Source organism: Conger conger, chromosome 6, assembly GCF_963514075.1.
Source record: "Conger conger chromosome 6, fConCon1.1, whole genome shotgun sequence".
Classification (NCBI taxonomy): Eukaryota; Metazoa; Chordata; class Actinopteri; order Anguilliformes; family Congridae; genus Conger; species Conger conger.
Genome location: NC_083765.1, coordinates 59,981,347 through 60,006,365, shown reverse-complemented (window position 1 = coordinate 60,006,365; position 25,019 = coordinate 59,981,347). Strand labels below are relative to the sequence as shown.

The following is a 25,019-nucleotide window of genomic DNA, read 5'->3' as shown; positions in this document are numbered from 1 at the left end:
TTGTTATGCCTGAAGGTGCTTTGTTTTTGTTGTTGCACAAATCGCATGTGACATGCACACTAAAATCAGACATATAACTAAAATCAGAATTTGTTTTTTTACAAATTTGTTTTTTTTACTAAATCTCCAAAAAAATCAAGTGTGGTCAGTGTTTTCAACAAAAAATGAATAATTGTTTTACATTTAATAATTTATTTCACAATACATTTCTTGAGTTATGTATTCAAAATACTGTAGGTGGCCTTAGTGATGCATAAATAAACCTTACCTCAACATCCTGATAAATAACGAATATGCATTAACAAGATTAATAAAGTTAACCTTAGATGACACCAAGTCTCATCTGAGGATAGTGTTGCACAGTAAATATGTATTTCATGTGAATGACAAAAATTTAAAATCATGATAATGAAGGCTTTACATGTTAATCAAAATGCATTTAGAAGCAATATGCACTCAGTGAGCACTTTATTAGGTATGTATTGGACTTATTTTAGACTTCTACTGCTGTAGCCTATCCACTTAAGAGTTATGATGTGTTGTGTTCAGAGATGCTTTTCTGCATACCACTGTTGTAATGTGTAGTTATTGGGTTACTGTCACTTTCCTGTCAACTTTGACCAGTCAGGACATACTCTTCTGACGTCTCTCAGTAACAAGGTGTTTCTGTCTGCAGAACTGCTGCTCACTGGATTCTTTTTTGTTTTTTTGCACCATTCTTTGCAAAATCTAGAGACTAGTGTGCATGAAAATCCCAGGAGATCAGCAGTTTCTGAGCTCAAACCACCCCGTCTGCCACCAACAATCATTTCACGGTCAAAGTCACTTCGATCACGTTTTCCCCATTCTGATGGTTGATGCGAACATTAACTGAAGCTCCTGACCCATATATACATGATTGTATGTATTGCACTGTTGTCACACAATTGGCTGATTAGATAATCACATGAATAAGTAGGGGTAATAAAGTAATAAAGTGCTTGCTGAGTGTATAATTTTTATTTGGCTCTGTAGTCCACAATTTTAGATTAGTCTAGACTTCATTTATAATGCGGCTTGTTGCTTATTAGCAATCCGTTTCATCTGTCGTTCTTTCATTGGGGCCTCCCTTTTTCCTAGCCTCTGATTGGTGGATTGAGCCCCCAAACGCCCCTGCAATGTCCTTGACGCTTTTTGCTGCCCGGGGCTTCTCAAAGCTGTCCCCTGCAGCTTTCACCTTCCTAGGGTTTGTGTTCAGACTCTTTGACCTGAGGGACGGGTAAACCCGTTCCTCATCCAACAGGTGGTCTGTGTCCATTGTCTGTTCTCCCATATCTCCCTCTTTCTCTTTTTCTCTCTCGGTCGTCTTTGAAGGCGTCTCTGCTTGCATGGCCGGCACTTTTGGCTCGGCGGGCTCCTCCACTTCAGCTGAAACGGATGATCTTTCAGGAGGTCTCACAAGTGACACTTTGGGGGCGTGCCCAAGGACGCTGGGGTGCACTTTATACTCAAAACATGCTGTCCACCGTCCAGCGACAGTCGGGGACCTGGTCACCTGCTCCATGAAGGTGCTGTAATCCGTGGCCCAGTTGGCTTCCTCCCCATCGGCAGGCGTGAAGACGATGCTGCTCACAGCCCTGCTTCCTGAGGCTATGGAGGGGGAGGTGCCAAGGGCCTCAGGAGAGTAATACCACAGGGACTGGGACCTCTCGAGGGGGTAGGAGACCGCAGCCTCCAGCTTAGCCTTTTCAGTCCTCAGACCTGCTTTTACGAGTGTGGCCTCCAGAGTCCTCTGGCCACCCACAATGGACCCTGTGGAAGATGACACTTGGTCACCTGGATGGTCTCCACTCTGGTCACAAGGGGAGATGGTGATGTCCACACAGGAGCTGGGCCACGTCCGGTCCATCGGGGCTCCCACCTCCAGGGTCTGCCCGTACTCCGTGGCTCTGGCAATAGGGGTAGTGGCGGCGGAGGCCAGACGGAGGCTTCCCTGCCGCTCCGAACCTGGATGGGTCTTTTTCTCCTCGCCGTCCCTGTCCTCAGTTGACGGAGGGCCTGGGTCATCCAGGTCCATGTGGTAGCGGTAGAGGCTGTAGCCGTCGCAGCTGTTCACGCTGCCGTGCCTCAGCAGGGACGAAGGGTCGGCCACCGACGAGGCTCCGGAGCGAGTCCTGCACAGGTCGGCCTTGTCCACGCCCGCCAGCTTCTCCAGAGCGTTCATCATGCGTCCCAGGAACTCCTCCAGCTGAGCCAGGCGCAGGTCCACCGTCTGCAGGGAGGCCTTCATGGTGTGTTCCCTCTCGTTCACCTCCTCCAGCCTCATGGACATGTTCTCCACCCTGGGAGTACGGAAGATCATTTGATTTTGACTGCCCTACCAAGACATTATTTAAATCAATTTTTGACCAGTAATGTGCTGATTCACTCTCAGAAATAAAGGTATGAAAAGTGCCTAAATAGGTATAAATGCTTGTCACTTGGGGTGGTATCTTATAGGCTCATAAAATTGTATCTGTAGCCAGCAATAGTTTGTCATGAATTTGTACCTTTTTTGCTTGGAAAATGTACTCAGCATTACTCAACTTTCAGGGTACAGTTGGGAAATGTGATCCTTGAAGAACAAAAATGTACCTCCACTGCCACTTTATTTCTGAGAGTGCATACTGTTTTGTTTACCTTTCGGATGTGACTCGAATGCGCTCATTGTTTGAAGACTGCTCTTCATCCTCCTTCTGTCGGAAATGCTCCTCCACACACTGCTCTTCAAACTCGTACAAATTCTTCAACTCCTCATGGTTCAGAACCAGGTCTGTTACAGCAATAGAAAGAACAGGTTAAGCTCCATATAGTCCAATTAGGCTTGTTTCTGTTTATTTATTTTTGTTTAACCAGGTAGGTCAACTGAGAACTCTTCTCTTTTGCAGTTACATGTCGAATAGAGTCTGGTGATAGCCGTGTCTGAGAGAAGTATGCATGGGCTGCCTTTAGTTGTAAAATATATATGGATGGGAAAGGTGTTCAGGTACCTGTAATAACAATGCTGACTATTTACTGTAATGATGCCAGAACCTGGTGAAGCTATCTGGGAACAAGACATCCAGTATATGAATGGAGTTATGACTGCTGCAATCGGGTGTAGGTGGTGGATAAAAGGATTGAATTACTGAGGCCGCGGTCACGGTCGTCCGTGTCGCCCTCCTGTTGCCTCCGACAGCGGCAGCAGATGCGCTTGAGGACGATGTAGATGTGGCTAAAGATGATCAATGGGGGTGGGAGGACTGGGCGGTCGTGGAAGGTCATGATCAGCTGGTAGCGCTGGAACTTCCACACCTGATTGGAGATGGACTTCACCTCAAAGAACGTGTTGCTGTTGAGAGAAAGGGTGAGGGATAAAAGGAAAGGAAGATGGGGGGCAGGGAGAAAGATGGAAGGAGAGACAGAGGGAGTGTTGAGAGGGGAGAGATGACAGAAGGTGGTGAGTGAGAGGGATGGACAGGAGAGGTGGGGAATGTAACAGGTACTGTATATAGCAAGTGACCTCCATTGCTAGCTAGTGACACTGGTGGCTAAAGCCCTCCATCCCTGGACAATCCAGTAACCAATTACTGGACATGCCATCCTGTGTGTGAGTCCTTACTTGAAGACGGCAATAAGCAAGTTGACGAGGAGGATGTTGGCAACCAGCAGGTAGCAAGCCATGATGGCAGGGGTGAGCCATGCCCCCGGAATGCAGGGGGGCAACTTTTTCCCATCCTCATCATACATGTTGTCACCGCAGGGAGCTGAGAAAAACAAAGCAAACTAATTTTAGCTTTACAGTATTAATTAACTTTCAACGACTGAAAACCTTTCAACAAATGTTTCAATTTGCTTTCATTTTGCAGGTCAACTTATCCCTGAATTGACACAACATGTATCCTTAAATTGAATTCCTAGACCAATGCAAGTAATGAATTCTGAAGTTCAGAAAAATTGCAAAAGTAAATACATCAACCACCAGTAAGTTAATTATGCTTATTGATCAACAGTACACATACAAGTATAAGCATACATTGTCAATTAAAGAGATTTTACAACTTTCTTGTTGTTAGCACAAGTTACTCACGGTTTATTTCCATTGCGTAGACTGCAGACAAGTCCAAGGAGGCAGGAATGGTTTAAAGGACAGAATGAACAGAATCATAGTGGCTAAACAACAGGTAAATATGCTTACCTTTTATTTGCATGAGGAACGGCCCTTGCTTGTGCACAATTTTATTTTCATTACAATCATATTTATTTGTCCTTAATGCATCTGCAGTACATATTAATCGCTAGTAGATGATGCTGCTTTACGGTTTGGAAATAAAAAGACTAATACTGACATAATTCCAAGTGAACCAGCAGGGGGAGCTAAGTGAGCAACATACAGTGGTATGAGGAAAAACAAAGGGAAAGTGACTTGAAACCAGAACACAACACATGCAGGGACTAAGTATACTAACGAGGGAAAGGGGGTAGACTCCATACTGATCATCTACCCTTGAAACAGGAAACAGAATCTTACTATGAACTCTAGTCTTACGGTCTATGGAATCCGCAAACACCTCTCCATAGATCATCCAGTAGGGCATGTAGAAGATGTTCCGGGCCAGGCGCCATGTTGGCTCCTCGTCCGGGTGCAGGATCGCCTGTCGGGCCACGCCGAAGCTCATCAGAACCACCAGCATGATCACCACAAAGTAAAGCATGTCGATCATCTGTAAGACACAAAGAACATCATGTCAGTCATCTGGAAGACACAAAGTACAGCATATCATTCATCTAGAGATGAAAAGTTCACAAATCACAAAACTTAACTTTCCAAGTTGTGTCTGTGAGGAAAATACAAACTTATTTCTTATTAATGAAGAACAAGAAGTGATTGAACAGAGTTCTAGGCATGTTTAATGTGTCAAAGATGTTTCACAAAAGTACCCTGTAAAACTTAAACAACAACAGAAACAATAATAATAATAACCTCACCATTTTTCCTATCATCATGACGTAGGGGCCCAGGTACTTGTTGACCCCAAAGATGTCCAGCACGCGGATGTACCAGAAGATGATGTCCACGCAGTAGATGACGCGGCCGTAGCCCATGTAGGGCTCGTTCTGCAGCCGCAGGAGAAGGCCCAGTAGGAACGTGGAGATGGCCACCAGGTCTGTGATGTTCCAGTACTCCTCTAGCCACACGTTTATTTTCTGCTTCAGCTTACCAGGTTCTGACATCAAGATCTGAGGACCATTAACCAAAAGCAAAGGGGAGAGAGGCTGAGGAAGGGCTGAAATATTAAAAGAAAAATATGTCAATGCTTTCTTCAATTTCAATCATTATTTTCTCAGCTGTTAACTTATTACCCTGCTGAAACATCCAGCTGAAACCAGCCTAGGCTGTTTTAAGATGTGTTTTCAACACTTTTAGCTGGTCAACCAGCTGTTCACCAGCTAACCTACCTATACTGTATATTCAGCTATTCAGCTGAATCAGCTGAATATTCAGATATCCACCAGTTGACCACAAGCTTACTCTTCCTGCTTAACCAGCTTTGTGCAGCTAGAGACCAACTTTAGCCAGGCACAGACCAGCTTTGACAAGCTATAGATGATCAGCAATGACCAGCTAGAAGTATTGAAAACCCAGCTTAAAACAGCTTAGAATCCCAGCTGGGCTTAGCTGGAATTTTCAGCAGGATAGGAACTAGGAAGCCACATTGAGGTGAAATCCTCATATACGAGTGCACCACACAATTTTTCTCCAGTCCCGCAGTAATGATATAGGACACATTTTTCTACCTGTCTGACTTTCTCCAGTCCCAGGGTGATGATGTAAGCAATGACAATCCACTCCTGGAGAGAGGGCCAGCGTTCCATCTTGACCAGAATTATGTAATTGTACAGCATCAGGTACACAAGGTAGGACAGCTGCCAGGGAAGATCGCCCACATATCACAGTTTGAGACAACTATATTGTTGTAGCCTATCCCTGGTTAAAGACACTGTATAAACATTCCTTTTCAAGTTAGAGGAGTTGAGGTTATAATATGATCCAATTTTAAAAAATAGCAAACAAATCTATTAGAATAATTGCATTGGAGTCATAGACTGACTCTTCACCCATCATTCACCATAGATGTGGCGTTACCATACAGGGCATTGACATATATAACTCCATATTGATATAATTTTTTGAATAAGTATGATGAATACATTCTCTCATGTGGTTACAATTTCTTTTGAGGTATTTTGGGCTGTGATAAATAGTGGAGCTTCTTACAGTGTTGAACCAGAACTTGGTGAAGGGGGCATTGTAAAACTCATAGATCTTCTTCCCAATGGGAATTCTTCTCTGTTTCTTATTGCCTTCTTCTTCATCTCCTTTCCTGGACACCGCATCAACATTGCCATCCTGAAAATTAGTAATATAATGTAACTTCATAGGGTAAGAAGGTCTTCTCAAAGAAAAGAAAATGCACACCAGACCTACAGTAACAATGAAAAATCTTTTTTTATGATGTTCTGAAAGAACATTTGCACATCTGGTGCTTTTAAGTTTTTTTTTTATCATGGGAACAAATTCCTAATTCACCACTGGGCCATAGGAAACTTCAAAAGACCAGACCAAAGACCTGCTTTAGAGATAAGAAACAGCGGGGGATTGGCCGTGTGTGTGTGTTTGTGTGTGTGTGTGTGTGTGTGTGTATGTCAATGGGGGTGGCCTAGCAGACCTCATGTTGACATCCTTCTTTAAGATCACAAACTTTGCAATAAACCTGGATTTTTACTTTTTGGTTTGAATTGGAAGTTAGCATTCAAGTCCTGCACCTTGGACTGGCATTCTACTTTTCATTGCTGTTCTTTTTGGTATGTTGGCTGTCTTCAGGTTTCTTGAGCATTTTGGTATCTCTTCCTCTGTTTGTAACCTTCATTGTTTTAAGGTAGATGAGCCATGTCTTCAGATTAGATGTGAATGTTTGTAATGTTTGTAACTAAATAAATCTTGATTTTCACCAGGTTGCAAGTTGTACATTTTGATGCTCTGCCTATCACTGAATTTGGCGATTGAATTGATCATTTATATCTTTGATAATAATTACCAAATTAAATCAAATAAACATATTTTACATGTTGGTTGAGTGAGGTGTCCTAACCGTTGACACACTTGTGTTCAGTATTCAGAGTGCTGGACATCTAAATGAGGGTGTTGACGCTTAAAACTGCTGGATTCATAAATTGCTGTTTTAAACACATTTTACATAATCCTTGCTTCCCCAACATTCTTTATTCTCAAACTCTGTTTCATCTGATGTGTGAATAATCCTATTTGTCACAATTCACAATTTAATAATTTTGCAGGTGCTGTTATTCAAAGTCACTTACAAAAGTAAGACATTACGTATGAGTTATTGTAATGATATATGCCTACTCTACCATGTTCACTGATGGTATAGTATAGATGCCAGTGGGTTTCAGTGAGGGTGAAGGCCTGTTTGAAAATCCTGCCTTGGTAGAGGTGCTTAAGACTTACAGTTGACACCCTGCTGGACTTGTTGTCATCGTCCTTGTCCTTCCCTTCCTCGTGTTCCCCTGAGGTGTGGTATGCAGTGTCCTCACCAAAACGGAAATCCAGTAATAGGATAGAAGGAGGGAAAACTATTCCCAGAATCACCTGCATGGGTGAGAGATGTCAACAGCAGCAGCCAGTATATTAATCTAAAGAAAATTGTCCTTCGCATTAATTAAAGTCAGACTTTAATTAATGTAAAAATATTTTTTAAACAACATATTTTTTGTTATCATTATAGCTATCATTCTGGGTGTGAACTATAACTATAAATATACCATTTAAAAAATGGTTTGAACTCAAGTGGATGGATGAGTCCACACGACACCTACAGCAACAACAGTGACGAAACAATATAATTGGGATCACTTTCAGAGTGATTTTTTCCGTGAAAAAATGCTGCATGGACAATAAAACGTGACAGCCAATGACAATCCGTTCATCACCTTCAAAATGGCAGATGACATAGCCGTAGAATGCTATCGTTCATCAGTGTGGATGCTTACACTGTTATCGTCATAGTTATTGCTATCATAGTCCTTAGTCACGCAGTTTAGTTTCTCATGACTGGGTCAGCTGAGCTAGGTCTGAAGCCCTGTACCTTTAGGCTGGGGCTCTTCCCAAACCTCAGGCATCCCATCCACATGTCAGTGAGCAGCATCTGGCTGCAGGTGTGGGCGATGAAGTCGCGGTGCTTGGCTGCCACAGCCAGTTTGAGGCAGGTGGATTTGCTCCAGTTCTTCAGCTCGTAGGTCAGCAGCTTCATGGCCACTTGCTCATCTCGCTTGTATGAATGGTCCAACAGCTCGTATGCCAGCTGTCCAAATTCTCTGTGGAACATCATATGAGAATGAGAATCAGTTTAGACACCTCTTTAGCGAGGTGCTCATAAATGGACTCAAGAAACCTGACAAACCCAAGAGGCAGTTCTGATGTATTTAGAAGTTGATCTGTGAAACTTAGGGCTGTAATTTAACACAACCCTATGTTTTTATAGACCCTGTAATTTCTCATTTGTAAATAAAAGATCATTTGGAAGGAAATTGAAGCCAGGCGCAAGTGTTCCATGGGACTAAGTCCACTGATTGCTTACCAGTGGTAAATGGCTGACTTAAATCATTTGAAAATCTACTCCAATGAAAATTGAAATCTACACCAAGACAATGCAGATTTGTAAGTGTTCTGAACATGTTATACTGCCAAACAATCACAAGCATGGTTTCCTTTAAAAATGCCATGTTGGAGAGAGACAAGGGCAAACTCATTTCTCTAAAACAGGATGGTTACAAACCATTTTTTAGGAATGAAGTGTGGCTTGCCTGTTGTTATTGTGTAGAAGGGTGCATGTAAAGCATGGGTGTCAAACTAAATTCCCAGGGGGCCGCAGTATCTGCGGGTTTTCCTTTCAATCATCTGCCAATTAAGGTCTCAAGAGCAAGGCATGTGGATTCTTTAGGCAATCAATAACTTAAATGAATTGGTGCTGGGACCATCCATAAAATCAGCAGACACTGCGGCCCTCCAGGACTGGAGTTTGACACCTGTGACATACAGGAATGTACAGGAAACAGGAAGTAGGCCCACTCACTTGGAGTTATTGTCCAGGTCCTGGGAGATGTCCTCGACCAGCTCACTCTGGGAGGACTCGTGGGCCATGGCCTTGTACAGCTTGCAGGCCACCAGGGCCTTGGCCATGGCCTCCTCCCCCCTCTGCCACAGGAAGAGCGCCATCTTCTGCCGCTTCATCAGCACCGCCCACACCATCAGCTCGTGGAACGGGTACTGGAACCGGCTGACCTCGGGGTCGTCCAGGTCGATGTCGAGCTCCTCCTCCTTCTTCTTGGCTTTCTTCTTGCCTTTTGGACGGGGGTCATCGTCCTGGTGATATTTAGGGTGAAGATATGAGATGCTTTGTAATCTCTCTGTTTCTCTGCCTACTTTTGTAAATGTGTAAAACTGGAGCCTGGTGGGCTGGTGCTTATGAAAGGTTTGAGTAAAATGGAGAGCGGGTCAAGAGATGTAATTCTAATGAGTGCAATCTCAGGGGATTTGGGTCATTTATATGTACATGCGCACAACAAGACTGTTAGAGTCTTTAGACTCTTACCTCCATTCCCAAGAGTTTTAGGGCTTTTGGCTGCAAAAAGGAGGGAGACAAACAGAAGCAAAATGATATATTACATATAATAGATCATGCCAAATAACTCACTTGCTAACAAGAGAAGCATTTCAGTTGAATATTGTGGATGTTCCATCTCACCCTTTTAAGTCCATACAGATTGTTGTAGAGGGACCGAAAGGTCTTTCTAGTGTAGTTGCAGCGATAGGCTCCTCCCATTAAGAACTCCAAAACCAGCCCAATGTCAATCAAGGTGATTTGGTAATCTGGGGGTAGGTTTCCCTGCAACATCGCAAGAATGTTTCTTTACGGCACTGTGTGGACTCAAACAACAATATTCAGAGCCGTTATCATTGCTGAGTACTGGAACAGATTTTAGAAAATCTGTTCTAGTGTTTATCTCACTTTATATTTATGAGAGGATATACCAGCATGTTGACAGATGGTTTTTGCTCTTCATTTTATTTGGGTCACAGTTTTTCACTTGTTGATAGGGTTTTGTGTTGTTAGTCCTATTTAATCCTCTCTGTGTTAGGGCAGAATTCAGTCTGTAGCTTGGGGAACATTATTTTATATTACGTTTTACTGATTCTTTCAAAAAGAGGGCATTTTTACACTTGCTGAGTTTCTTTACAAGTGTGTCATAGAAATATCAACACTAGGATTTTAGTCTATTCATATCTGATATGTCTAACAGTATACGTTAAACATAATTATTTTTCAAGCAGCAGTGTGTGGTCTTTAAAACCAAATATCTATAAACTCAACATTATGTCATCCATCCAACCCGCTTATCCTGAACAGGGTCGCAGGGGGGCTGGAGCCTATCCCAGCATACATTGGGCGAAAGGCAGGAATACACCCTGGACAGGTCGCCAGTCCATCGCAGGGCACACACACTCATACCTATGGGCAATTTAGACTCTCCAATCAGCCTAACCTGCATGTCTTTGGACTGTGGGAGGAAACCGGAGTACCCGGAGGAAACCCACGCAGACACGGGGAGAACATGAAAACTCCGCACAGAGAGGCCCCGGCCGACAGGGATTCGAACCCAGGACCTCCTTGCTGTGAGGCGGCAGTGCTACCCACTGCACCAACATTATGTCATAAATAAATAAAGTATTACATATAGCTGATGTTACTTCAGATTTGCACAATTATCATTATGGGTTCTTTCAGGGATTATCTTACCTTTTTAACATCCCTGACTACAAAATGTAATGTGTTGGTTGGCCCCAGTCTCTGAAAAAAATAAATAAAAAAATAGGCAGGGAAACGTAATTACACAGCGAATGAGCTAATGTTGAAACAGAAACAGAACAGCATAACAGAATTGAAAACTTGCTGTAAGTTATTTACTTTTTGGGTAATAACATGAAACACCAGAATTGAGTTTTGCAGATAGATCGCTACCCCGCTCTCTCGCTCAGGCGCAAAAGGCTCACTGTGTTGTACAGCTCCTCGAGTCGGGGGATGGTGAGAAAGTGGTGGATGTTCACTCCGTTTTCAATCAGCAACTTGACAAAGTCCACCCTGTCCAGCACCAGTGCGTCCATCATGGCCTGCTCCAGACAGTTCACCTGTGAGGACGCCACAAGAGCATGCATCCTTCTTGTCACAAGATGGCACCAATGTAACTGATGATGGTTTGTCTTGGGTGTTTGAGGCAGTAGTTCTCCTGCTTACCCAGTTGAGCAGTTCTAACTTCCTGGGGTCGGTCTCCTCTGGTGGTTCCGGTTTGGTTTTACCCCCTTTCCCCTTCTTGCCTCGTGCCTTGCCCTTGTTGCGGGCCCCCGGGGTGGGGCTCTTGTGCCGCTCCTGGTTTGGGGTGGTGGCAGTGGACAGGGCACTTGCAGGCTGTGAGAACAGGGGGAAGGAAGTGGAACAATCTGGAGTCGGCCTCATGCCCTCAGAGGGGCAAGAGGCCAGTGAGAATCTGCAAGGGTGACAATTAAACCCAGGGAAAGTTCTTGGTTGGACGTGCCAGTCTTTTGCAGTGATCTTCATATGGGTTCTGATTGGCCACTAGGCTATAGCCTCTTTTTTTTTCATCCCTTTTTATACGTAGTCCCCCTACTTCAGTGTGCCATAACATTTGGGACAAATGGATTCACAGGTGTTGCTGATTAGTCAGGTTTGTTCAATTGTTTCCTTAATATAAATTTTCATCCAATAGCAAGCCAAGATAAATGTTTGTGGGAAATCCATGCCCAATAATCTTTTTGAGGAGTGAGTTACTAAATATTCCATCGAACAGGGGTGGACAACAAAGGGCCAATCCACTTCAAGATTTTCTGGCAACTTCTGCTCTTAATTATTTAATAAGTTAAATTATGTCTTGATCAGACATTTGTATATGCACTAGCTACTGCTGCAGACTGCAAGTGGATCCTAAGCATTTTACTCTGCTCAAGTACAGGAGAAAACCAGCATAATTTCTAGAGCTGTCAGAAAAATAAATGATGATTTGTTGGAACAAAAACCAGCTTGCCGACCAGCCCTCCAGGACTGGAGTTGTGCACCCCTGCTATAGAACAATGAACAGCATATGCAGTAGATACTGGGGTTGAAAGCTGAAGGTGACCACACTCACAGGCCAGTGGTGTCCATAGACAAAGATCTGACTGCGGGCGATGTCCACTCTGTTCCAGGCCAAGGCCAGGCTCAGCTGGTCCGGTGCTGAGGCATTCGTGCCTGAAAAACACATTAAAATTAACTCTCACTCTGAACCGCTTCCAGGGGGATGAAGCCCCTGCTATAAAATCCAGTTTATGACCAGCTTGATAATAGAGCTGACCAAACTGGGCATAAGCTGGTCTAGCTGGGTATGAGCTGGTCAACCAGCTTGTGTTGGTAGCTTGTCTGTGCTGGCAGCTGGTCAACCAGCTACCAACTGTTTCGAAACATAGCTTCAGCTGGTCAAACCATGTCAAGCTGTGAGTTGCTCTGAACTTGTCAACCAACTAAACTATGTTCAGTAGGAGCTGGTCTGAACTGGTCAACCAGTCACCAACTGTTTCAAAACCTAGATTGAGGCAGGAAGGTGTATTATTAACGGCTTGCTTTATATGCTTTGCTCTTGATTTCTTGAACCAGCCAAAATATATTTTCAGACATGCATCCGAAAGTCTAACTCATCAGTAGTTTTACCTTTTAGTAAAGCAGTCAAAATGGCCATCTCTATGTCCTGCTGACCTTCGGAGCCCATCCGAAACACAGTTATCTACATCAGGGAGAAGAAAAGGGAGAGAGAGCAATTTCATTGTGAGGCATTCAGCTAAGGCACTTTCAGTTAATGAGGAAAGAAATCACTAAAAGGCAAGATTGAGAAAAATAAAAAATGAGCTAATGAGTGAATGGATTTTTCTTTTTGTTTTCTTCTTTGTTTTTCTCTGGCTAGTTCCCCACTCTAAACATTAATTTAAATGAATAAACGCATAGGATGAAGCTATATGCAAGCTGAAGGCATAGCTCATACTTTAGTATGTTTCTGTTTGGTGGATATTTAGGAAAAGTGTACAGCAAAAACAATTTACCATACAGAAGCTAATTTGTTAATTTCCGCCTTGCTTTATGTGACAGTCCTTACTCTGTTGCAATGGAGAAGAATGTTAATGCAGTCAGTGGTATGCAGTCACTGGCACCATTATAGCTCTTGGTATTTAGTACAGGACTCGGAACTGTACTGTCCTCTCAGGTCCTCTTCGCACCTATACTTGTGTTTGATTTGCACTTTGTTGTACATTGCTCTGGATAAGAGCGTCTGCTAAATGCCATGTAATGTAATGTAATGTATTTGTCATCACATGCCAGGAATTACATAAGATTCCTGTGGATTTAGTGCTAATGAGGCCCTCGAGCTCCAGAACAGCACTTCCTTTTGTAAGTGGCCTGTATAATTTACAAATCTATGTGTAATTGACTTTACAAACCGTCATCATTTCCATGAATGGAAACCATTGCAGGCTTGGATCCAATCAAAATAGCTTTACCTTTGGCTTAGAAATAAATGTCACTTTTTTTCAATGCAAGTACAATCTTTTCTCCATCGGTTTTGGTGATCGGTGAACTTTCCCAACAGTGTCCCTCAGATCTAACATCAATGAAGGTCATTGTAGCCTTGTAACTGACAACTTGCTCAAAGTAAGCTCAATTACATTATGGGTCAGTTTCCCAGACATGGATTAAGACTGGCCCTCAACTAAAAGAAAAATTAAATGAAGCTTTCCATTAGGCTTAATCCATATCTGAGAAACCAACTCCATGTCTAGTATTCATGTACTTTATTTTGAATTGCATTACATAGTGGTGGTGCTTTCTACTTATATTTATAGTCTACTCTCTTCCAATGCTTGTTGTCACCAATGCATTGTGTTGTTAATTGAAATTACCTCGAAAGTCACATGAGACTGTGTGTCTGCCTAAAGAATATACACTCACTGAGCACTTTATTAGGTAGACCTGCAAAGCAGCTTACAGTTGATTAGACTAAGCATGGAACAATCCCCCCTTGAACAATGTAGGGTTATGGGCCTTTGTTCAAAGGCCCAACAGATGTGCGGATGTTATTGTAGCTATACCGAGGCTTGAACCACCATCTTTCACTTTACCTAATAAAGTGTTCATTGAGTACATGTATGTAATGCAAGTATGAATGTGGGTGTAAGCCAAGTAAGCTTAATATGTGAAGTTATAGGCTACACACACAGCACCACCACTAGACCATCAAGGGTGTGATGGCCATCCAAATGGTACCAAGTCATGAGTGTTAAGTCTAAGCTGCTCATGGCATTCATTATTCAGCTGTGTAACTGTATTCTATTGCATCGTCTCTCAATCTATGGTCCGTGGAGAGGTCGCTGCCGGTCCCCTGAATCCTGCCCTTCCTCCACTCAAAATTCAATTTCTTTTACTGTCTATGATGGCGACTCCGCTTGGCACGCCCCCGTCCCTACGTCGCCCGCCCAACGTTCTCTAACGTGAAGCTTTCCCGCCCGCGAGAGGTTACGTGCTCCGTTCTATCTCTGTCACTGTCACTCTGAACGTTCAATCGCAGGCATGCACACACTACGTCTACGGGCTCAATATGGCATGCTCAAAGCAAGCTAGCATCAAGGGTTTCTTTAAAAGGCAACCTGATACACCTACTAATGCTACACCTGATGTTCCCAATGAGCCACCGGCGAAAAAACATCGCCCATTTACCTGAAATTATGACCAAAATTACATCAAATTCGGCTTTGTGTCCAACAATTCTTCTCCCCCCCAACCCATCTGTGTTATTTGCCAGGCAATGCCAAGCAACGAGGCAATGAAGCCATCGAAATTGTGCCGGCATTTAGAAACTCAACATCCTCATTTAAGAGACAAACCAGAAGATTTTTTTCAAAGAAAGAGAGATGAATTGGCCAACTAAGCAACTGTGCTTAAAACAAATTTCACTGCAAATGAAAAGTTAGCAAAAGCATCTTAATTACTTTCACACCACATCTCAAAATGTCAGGCACCGTTTACGATGGGGGAGAAGCTAGTTATGCCATCCTTAGTCAGTGCTTGTGCTGAGGTCTTAGGTCCAGCTGCTGCAGCCAAAGTCAAAGAGATCCCCCTCTCAAATGACACTGTCTCGCGGAGAATTGGTGACATGGCAGAGGACCTTGAAGCCCAGATTGTCGAGAGGGTTAGATCGTCGGACTGGTTCGCTCTGCAGCTAGACGAGAGCACCGACATCTCCTATCTGGCTATGCTTCTGGTGTACATCAGATATGCTCATGGGGGGCGCTTCTACGAAGATTTTCTGTGTTGTAAAGAGTTACCATTAAATACAACTGCTGGGGAAATCTTCTGTGTGTTGGATGCCATGTGTTGCTGTGGGATCGTTGTGTCGGGGTATGCACTGACGGGGCTGCAGCTATGACAGGGTGGCACAACGGCGTTGTTAATCGGGTGAAAGCAGTAGCACCTTCGGTTCAGGCAGCGCACTGCATAAAAAACCGAGAGTTGCTTGCTTCAAAGCGTCTATCCCCAGAGCTGCATGAGGTCTTGGATCAAGTGGTCCGATGTGTGAACTACATTAGAGCCCATGCATCTGACTCCAGGATGTTCACATCTCTATGTGACGAGATGGGCAGTGAACACACGCATCTCCTCCTGCACACCAAAGTCCACTGGCTGTCTCGGGGAAAGGTGGTAAGCCGAGTGTTCGAGTTGAGGCATGAGATCAGGGCATTCTTGGATAGTAAAAAATCTAGTCTGGCTGAGCATCTGCGTAATGAGTCCTGGGTAGTTAAGTTAGCTTACCTCTCTGACATTTTGCAGCATTTAAATGCCCTCATCTTGTCTATCCAAGGGAAATCATGCAATGCCTTCCAGGCCAATGATCCATATGCCTTCCATGGCCTTTAAAAAAAAACTGTCAGTCTGGAGCAGCAGGGTCAGCCGGGGTGTTTACGACATGTTCGACTGTCTATCATCCCTAGCTGATGTTGAAGGTGTCTGTCTGGGGCCGGTGACAGCTATCATCGTTCAACACCTTACCGAAACTCTGCGTCATTTCGAGAAGTACTTTCCTTCAAAATCGCATCTCTCGGAGAAACAATGGGTCCGAGATCCATTCGCCAATCCCGAGAATAGTGATCTGCCACCTGTGATGCAGGATAAACTTTTGGAACTGTCTTGTGATTCTGGTCTACAGTCTCGTTTTGGCTTACTTTCATTATCTGAATTCTGGCTGTCATGTGCTGCTGAATACCCGCAGCTCAGCGAAGTGGCAGTGAAGGTATTGTTGCCTTTCCACTCCACGTATCTGTGCGAGACTGCCTTTTCTCACATGACTGCCACCAAGACAAAGTATAGAAATAGGCTTCAGTCAGAAAACACTCTTTGGGTGGCTTTGTCATCTTGTCTACCTCGATTTGATCAATTAGTGGCGAGAAAGCAGGCACACCCATCGCATTAGTGCCTTCAAATAAATTCAAAGCCTTCAATTAAGGTTAAGCATCTGTGTTTAGCCAAACATTTAACCAAAATAAAGCATTAAAAAGACAAAAAAAATACAAAAAGAAATGAAATAACAATAATAAAAACATTGTTAGGGGTTTTATGCTCATTCAAAATACAGTAAAAAAAAACAACAAAAAAAACAAAGAAAGTAAAAAAATTAAATGGCGGTGGTGGTGCCGGGGGCGGGGCGGGGGGGGGCACCTACTGGGCCTTGAAACTCCTTGCTGGGGCCTTGAAACTGGGCCCCAGCACAAAAAGGTTTGAGAAAGGCTGTTCTATTGCATACTAGGTGCACATTAATGATGTCACACTGATGGCACCACTAGTGTATGGTAAGTACAGTATGGAAAATGTTGGCTTTTTTCCATCTGTGATGCAAGCCTGGTGAAAAATAGTTGTTTTTCATTGTTGGGGACTATTGCCATGTCCGTAATACCATTGCGATGTTATCTTGTAAGCTCTTATAGGCTGGGGACCACTATGTGCATGACACTATAAAAAATTTTATTCTATTCTTTCAGAAAGCATTTCTGAACCTCTGAACCTGCAATGTATAGCTGAATGGAGGCTGGGGTTTATACAGCAAGTTAGAACATCAGAATATGACAATATGTGATAACGGGAACATGCCATTCACCCTGCATAGGCTCATCACTTTACCTACCACAATCTGCTGCAGGAGCCAAAATGTGATAACATGCATTGAAATGCCTGGAAATTAAGCAACGCATGTAGTCAACCACATTGCAAAGTCATGTGAAGTCTCTGATCTGAGTCTGTGAAGACCAAACAGTCTTCAATACAAAACAGTATACAATGCAAGTGAACAATGCAGGGTTATGGGTGTGTGTGGATCAACAGATGAGCGGATCTTATCGTAGCTACACCAAGGCTTGAGCCACTAATCCTTCCCGGTTCCACTGCAAGCTCCTGCGGCTGGGCCTGAACTATGGGAATTTCCCCACGGAAAAGCCCTACCGGGAATTACATTACATTATTGGCATTTGGCAGACGCTCTTATCCAGAGTGACATACAGTTGATTAGACTAAGCAGGAGACAATCCTCCCCTGGAGCAATGCAGGGTTAAGGGCCTTGCTCAAGGGCCCAGCGGCTGTGCGGATCTTATTGTGGCTACACCGGGATTAGAACCACCAACCTTGCGTGTCCCAGTCATTCACCTTAACCACTACGCTACAGGCCACCCCATATTTGGTCCTAGTCAAGCACTGTAGCCACTAGGCTATAGCCTGCATATACACTCACTGAGCACTTTATTAGGTAGACCTGTACACCAGCTTGTTAATACAAGCTGCAAAATATATCTGTATGCAATAGCCAAAATATGATAATTGTCAAAGCTAGTTGTATACAATTATGCAGTATGGAAGATTAAGTGGTCATTTATGGGATAATTAAATCAAATAGATGTGTTACAGGCCTTGTCTATGCATACAATAAAATCCATGATGTTATAGTGGGTATGAGGGGAAATGAGGGGAAAGAAATAATATTTGTGAATGAAATTGATGAACAATGAGATGCAAGCCACAGAAATGAATATGCAGGACAATGTGGGTTCTGAAAACATGGGTTTATTGATGGATACAAGACATACTGTAGATTTGAAAAACAGTCATGTTTTTAGCATGTTACTTATAGCCTAACATCTTAAGTGTTAATATAGCCTGACACGTGAAATATATCTGCTTTACCTTATTTTATCTTGTTATCGTGGCCCATAAGTAAATATACAAAACAATAAAACAATACACAATATATAATTGAGAATACCCTATTTTTCCTTGTTATTAAAATGTAATTCATAATGTTAATAGTTATTTTTTCAACTAATTTTATGCTTTATTATTCTTTTCAGTTTATATATAATTTCCTTCTATAACATCTCACTTTGTATCCTTGAATTAAAATAATGTACTGTATATATACCTTTTTAGGTGAGGTTTTAGCATAAGCCCCCTCGGGTTTCTAAACCTCTCCTGCACATTGATTCAATATTTGCTCTGTATAACTGTCTGAATTGTACATTTGTGCAAAAGATTAAATAAATGTAATTCATATGTATTTCCTAATATGTCATACTGTCTGTTGGGCCTTATCTGGTGCCTGAAATAAGGACTAAATAAATTATCTTCCCCTGGTTTAGACATCCCCCTTACTCACAAGCTCTCTCTTCTTCATGCACTCCATGACCATCAGGAGCATCTGCTGGGCCTGACTGCGGTTGTAGTTGAATGTTTTCTGAATGGTCACCAACAGCTGGTCTCTGGCATTCTCACTCACCAGGCTGAGAGATGACAGAAGGGAAGACTACATTACCCACAATTCCACACTGAAGACAACTCTGTGGAATGCTGGGAAAATCACCTTGGCTTTTGCTTCGGAAGCATTGCTGCTGTACCCCTAACAAAATATATTTTGGATATAATAGTATCCAGTTGTATGAAAAGATAAAACTTAAGATCAGTGTGCCATGAATGAGGATGTCTCCCCAGCAAAATAATAAGAAAGATCTATACAAAACCGAGGGCGAAGTGGGGAATTTAATGTCAAAGCCTCTCTGTGTTTTTGATGTTTTTTTTATGTAATCTGTCAAATAGACAGATAGCTTGAATCGTGAAGTATGTGAGTTGATGGCTTACATCAGCGGTCTTGGTAAAGGGTGAAATAATTATCCAAATGCACACTTTTCAGTACAATGTACAGTATGCTATCTAAACATAATATGCACGGGGAAGTGTTTTTGTTGTAATGAAGGCATGAAAATATATACTCCAATAAATAAATCCAATAAAACACGTTCTTATTGTCACAAGTAGAGACTGAGGCTGGCAGTGGGGCTGATTGTAAAATCACCTGAGTAAATCATTTCAGCATTGCGGCATTTTGTTTTTGCTCAGTTCCCCCTTCACCAGACCTACTGCATGTAACTAGATATGAGTTCCTGACTGATAGACATTATGCAGATGTTGCATCATGTGTCCCCAAAAATATCCCAGGACCAAAAGGACCATTTCTGGTCAGAACAGCACAGGAGTTTCCCCCAAATAACTTAGCAGCAAACGGGGTGCAAACGAAGGGGACCCAAATTTCATGCTCACCTGCCGTCCTCCGAGTGTTTGTGGGCGAAGGACACGATGTCGGAGGCACGTCCACTCCCATCCACCACCACCACGGGGACAGGTGGGTCCTCCCGAAGGCTCTCCAGCACGATGGAGACCACATTGGGACCCCCCTCCACTATCAGACACACCAGTGGCACACCATGCCCCAGACCTAAGGAAGACAGACACGCACCACACACTCTCAGAAACAAAGTCACTGTGGAGGTAAGTTTCTGTTCTTCAAGGGACACATTTGCCAAATGTACTCTGAAAGTACAGCAATGTTCTCTTTGCGTACAAATGAGTATGTTTTCCAAGCAAAAAAGGTACAAATGAATTATGTATGGCTGGCTAGGGGTAGAATTGTATGCACCTATAGGGTACCACTAGGTAAAGCATTTGTACCTTTTTTACTTCTGAGAGTGCATGCACTCAACTGTGCTTTTTCACCTCAAGAGTGAAGCATTTGGGTAAACCAGATGAAGAGTTACCACTGTCTTTGAAAATATCCTTATCAGAAATGATCACACTGAAGTATAATCATGGGTAGTAAATATCATCAGCTAGCATCACAACTACACCACACTCTCTCTCCCGGGCAGGTGTGCCTGGCACTGAGGGCCTGTTGTCTTGGCAACTATTTTCAAAGAGCATTACCACATGCCATGTTTACGTGGTAAAGTGTTGAGGGAGTAGAGGTGGGGGTTGGGGGGTGATGTCAGTGGTGACAGCTGAGCATCCCTTTGCTGTCCCTGCCTTGTTGCTTTCCCCAGGCATAGGATGACAAAGGGAAACCCACAGGTCACAGTATCAAGAGGACGTTCCTGCAGAACACATCTCTAGTGGGAGACACAACCATTCCGCCCTGGTCCAGCCATGCTACACATATACATGGCATAAGGGCTCAGTTAACCCTTGTTGCATTACTATTATCTGTAATTTATTTGCCAAAATATTTGCATTTGTTATGTGTCCAGAAGAATATTGTTGGGATAGTAGGCTTTTTGGGATCTACAACACCAATGTGTTTGTGCCCAAAACACCTTTCTGCCGCTACTTGACTCTGCTTCCTTCCTAGGTTTCAAGATTTCTCTCTATCTGACCCACTGCCCTAGGCTTGCTCTCATGGGGGGTTCAGGTTTAAGCCAGGATCCTAGGCCAGGATGACAAATGCAGAATGCACTATATAAAGACATTTGATTTGATAGATTCATGCTAATGGGAGCCTAATGGAAGACAGTGGTGAGGAGCTTACGGGTGTTGATCTTCTGCAGGGAGATGTGTTTCTCCAGCTGGCGTCGGAGTTTAACCTCGGCACCGTACTTCCCACACGTGCCGTTGTCAGCCAGGATGAAGTGTGAGTGGCTGCTGTTCAGCACTGAGAGCTTGCTCAGAGGGTTTGACATGGTTTGGTAGGGTCTGGTCACCTGTGAGGAAAACAGAAGGTTAGAGGGTTTAATCACACTATTACTTCAGGTTCAGCATCACTACACTGTACACACACATTATTGGGTGCAAGAACTGTACCCTGTATCAAATGGTAAATGGTTGGCATTTATATAGCGCCTTCATCCAAAGCGCTGTACAATTGATGCTTCTCATTCACCCATTCATACTCACACACCAACGGTGATTGGCTGTCATGCAAGGCACCAACCAGCTCGTCAGGAGCATTTAGGGGTTAGGTGTCTTGCTCAGGGACACTTCAACACAGCCCAGGCGGGGGATCGAACCGGCAACCTTCCGACTGCCAGACAACTGTTCTTACTGCCTGAGCCATGTCACCCCTGTAGTATCACTATTTATGTACACAATGGTCATGCTGTACTAGGGGCCTGCTCCACAAAGCAGGATTGCTAAGTTAACTGGATAACTACACTGAGTAAAACCTGGACCCCTCCCAAATCTGGAACAAGGACTGAAGTAAAAAATCCTGCTCTGTGAAACAGGCCCCTGTATTCATTATAGTGTAATTGCACAAGGATTAGGGCCACTTAATACAAAGTTGGACCTTGACTTTCATCAAATAACAACGTACAGTAGCCTTGTAAGGCCATGGTTGTTTTGAAACGGTGTGCTGCTCATATGTTGTAGACAAAACTATCAGCAACAAAAAGCTAATAGACACAATCAAACCTGGGTTCAAGGAAACATTTATTTCCCCGGCCTCCCAGGCCTTAATTTCACTTCTCAAAAGCAAAAATGCATGAACTTACATCCCTTCCAATGAGGTCTTCCTTGTTCTCCACAATCCCCCATGGTGCAATCCCTATAGCACAGACCTTCCCTCGGGACTTCGAAGAGTGATCCTTCAAGGCATCTCCGACATGACGGATCACCCCTTGGGACAGAAGCGGGTACAGTACACCATTAGTCCCAGACCAATTGAAAATAAACAATATCTGTACTGTGAAGAGAATAATATGGTGAAGGAAAGCTTATGGATGCATTGCAATGGACATGGAGGCAGCCAATAGCTTTTTGGTAGACATGCTGACAGCCTATTATCTAGTCGCTAAGGCGCTTGACTGAGACCTGGAAGGTTGGGGCTTCAAGCCCCTGTGTAGCCACAATAAGATCTGGGTAGCTGTTGGGCCCATAACCCCACATTTCTCCTGGGGGGGATTGGCCCCTGCTTAGTCTAATGATCTGTAAGTCGCATTGGATAAATGTGTCAGCTAAATAAGTGTACCGTAGAGACCCACCGGTGCTAACTCCGCCGGTGAAGATCCAGGCCCCAGTGGTGACGGCAGCCTTGATCAGGCCCTTCCCGAACACCTGCTTGAGTTTAGGCTGCAGGTCGAAGTTCTGCAGGCCGCCGTGCACGGAGATGAGGAGCGTGGGCAGCTCCAGCTGCCAGTCCTTCACCATCAGGTGCAGCAGGCTGTCCGGCTTTGAGTCGTAGGACACCCGTATGTACTGGTGGGGAGGAGGAGGAGGATGTGTGCTATGTGTAAGTTTATCCTGAGACCCTGTGTCCTCAAATGAGGACATTACATTTTGGCTTCCCTGAGCTCTATACAGTATTTCTCTTAAAATAAGGGGCATTCAATTCAGATTAAATACATAATACATATATTTTTACTGTAAGATGTTTTTGTCATCCAAGACACTTATATAATGTCAAAAAATGTCAAATACTTTTTTTCTCCTGGGTCTCCCATTCAAACTTGTGGTGGCCATAAGATGGCCATAAGGCAAGATTTAATGACAGTTTAAAAATAAAGCCTTTCCTAAGATATACAGTATAGTTAATTTACCAATGAGGGCCCTAAGTGCCTTTGAGCAATGAAATCACCACACTCCCAGAAATAAAAGTATGAATAGGGTTCAAAATGTACAAATACTTGTCACTGGGGCGGTACCCTATAGATACTGTACATAAAATTTTACCCCCTAGCCAGGAATATAAATAAAAGGAATTGTTTTGCTTGAAAAATTTGTACCCAAAGAGAACACTACTGTACTTTCTGGGTATATTTGGGAAATCTCCACTGTCACTTTACTTCTGAGAGCGGAGAACATCATTTTGGGGAGATTTACGGTTGAGAGTCATACCATGGCCTTGTTAACAAGTCCACCCCCCTGGAATTCAATGACGCCATAGGCGTCAGTGGGGCAGGTCTGTGTGTGCTTGACGACAGACCATCTCTCCGCCGGGGCATCAGCCTGCACGATCTGATTGGTGTCCTCTGAACTCTTGTTCGTTGTGCAGCCGGGAAGGATGGCCACATGTTGGTTTACCAGCTGACCACAGCAGCATCTACAGAAACGCAAATAAACATCCAAATTAGACCCGGGCATTGTTCCACAAAGCAGGATTACTGAGTTAGCCGCATAACAGCACAAAGTAAAACCTGGAACAGCCGTTTTTACTTCAACCCATGTTCCAGTTTTTTGTGGCTTCTGGGTTTTACTTAGTGTAATTATCCAGTGAACTTGGTAATCCTGCTTTGTGGAACAGGCCCCTGTTTCTTTCCTTAATTACATTTACAATTTAGTCCCATTACCAAATGGGGAATGCTTTAATGCTACACATAACTAAGCCTGCATAATGTCAAATATCATGACTGCAGCACTCTTTCAATACCCTCACCAATTATATGTCATCCCATTGGACCCCTAGTCACAGTAGCACTGCCATTTCTGATTATTGACAGCAGAATGAGGAACATAGTGATGTAGCTGAATGCTTGGTAAGGTCATTATTTTGTTGTGATTAGTTTTGAAACTGTGGATAAGCAGCAACCAGTCTTGAAAAAACAAAGTTATCCTGTTTAATTCCTGAGATCCAGGAATAATTTTCTGCTGAGTTGCTTACATTTTTATATATATTTTTACAATCTCAGCAAGCATTTACATTTTCTTTAATTTTCTCCAGAAAGCACAATGTGATCTCATTGCTAACTATATGTAACTATAAAGGTAACTATAAAGACATGTTCAGCGCAATCAGCACATTTTTATGAATTATTGTATGAATGAAGCACAGATGCTTATTTTTAGCAGTTTTTTCTTTTTTAGCAGTTTTTTTAACTGTTTTTTTTAAAAGCTTAAAAAGGAACATGAGGAGAAAAAGGATGAACAATTTATGTGTATTTTGAGTGTATATTTTATCTATGAATGCATAAATTGTTTTTGTAATTAATAGAGGCTCCTTAATGTCTGTATTCACCATGCAGTGGCTCTGCGGCAGATACATGTTTCCACCCATGACCTGTCCATCTCTCTGTCTGTAGCTAAGCTCTCTTATGACATAGTGCCATTGACACGTGACGGTCCCAGCCTAATTCTCATTTCTTGTCACATGGCTCACATGGTTTTTTTCTAATCCTTGACGGTAGAAATCCATTCACTGTTCATTGGTCCACCCACAGACCCACACAAAAAATCTGACAGTTCTAGTATAGACACTGCAAGACAGCCACAAGCATTGTAAATGAGATTTTCACAGGAGTGAATTGTGGAGCTGTGTTAGGAAGATCCACCTTTCCCTATCTCCCAGTATTCTGAGGTTATTTTAGGCTGACATTACATGGGAATACACTAGTTGGCATATTGTTGGACACGTAATTGAGAGGTGAAGATACAGTATAAATAACATGTTAAAAATCAGCACCAAGTTTAGTATGTTAGCGACAGTCTGTATTAAGATTTACAGAGCTACTCAAACTGTTTTGCTTGTTTTTTGTTGGCCTGTTGTGCAATGTG

General features: G+C 43.2%; 1 protein-coding gene across 1 annotated transcript in view; it reads right to left on the bottom strand.

The window, feature by feature from the left end:
- Positions 1-1,066: 1,066 nt before the first annotated feature.
- trpm1a (transient receptor potential cation channel, subfamily M, member 1a) overlaps positions 1,067-25,019 on the bottom strand; it is a 33,023-nt gene continuing 9,070 nt past the window's right edge. The window contains exons 3-27 of the mRNA XM_061246990.1: positions 23,367-23,571; positions 22,514-22,727; positions 22,025-22,149; positions 21,064-21,235; positions 19,806-19,980; positions 18,868-18,991; positions 12,837-12,909; positions 12,280-12,380; positions 11,373-11,543; positions 11,132-11,266; positions 10,878-10,928; positions 9,825-9,965; positions 9,672-9,701; positions 9,153-9,442; positions 8,166-8,394; positions 7,538-7,669; positions 6,278-6,409; positions 5,797-5,925; positions 4,987-5,238; positions 4,547-4,721; positions 4,088-4,108; positions 3,620-3,764; positions 3,147-3,349; positions 2,659-2,791; positions 1,067-2,321 (exon numbers count right to left, since the gene is read on the bottom strand). Of these exons, the coding sequence (XP_061102974.1) occupies positions 1,067-2,321; positions 2,659-2,791; positions 3,147-3,349; positions 3,620-3,764; positions 4,088-4,108; positions 4,547-4,721; positions 4,987-5,238; positions 5,797-5,925; positions 6,278-6,409; positions 7,538-7,669; positions 8,166-8,394; positions 9,153-9,442; positions 9,672-9,701; positions 9,825-9,965; positions 10,878-10,928; positions 11,132-11,266; positions 11,373-11,543; positions 12,280-12,380; positions 12,837-12,909; positions 18,868-18,991; positions 19,806-19,980; positions 21,064-21,235; positions 22,025-22,149; positions 22,514-22,727; positions 23,367-23,571 (4,813 nt within the window). The remainder of the gene's footprint in view (positions 2,322-2,658; positions 2,792-3,146; positions 3,350-3,619; positions 3,765-4,087; positions 4,109-4,546; positions 4,722-4,986; positions 5,239-5,796; positions 5,926-6,277; positions 6,410-7,537; positions 7,670-8,165; positions 8,395-9,152; positions 9,443-9,671; positions 9,702-9,824; positions 9,966-10,877; positions 10,929-11,131; positions 11,267-11,372; positions 11,544-12,279; positions 12,381-12,836; positions 12,910-18,867; positions 18,992-19,805; positions 19,981-21,063; positions 21,236-22,024; positions 22,150-22,513; positions 22,728-23,366; positions 23,572-25,019) is intronic.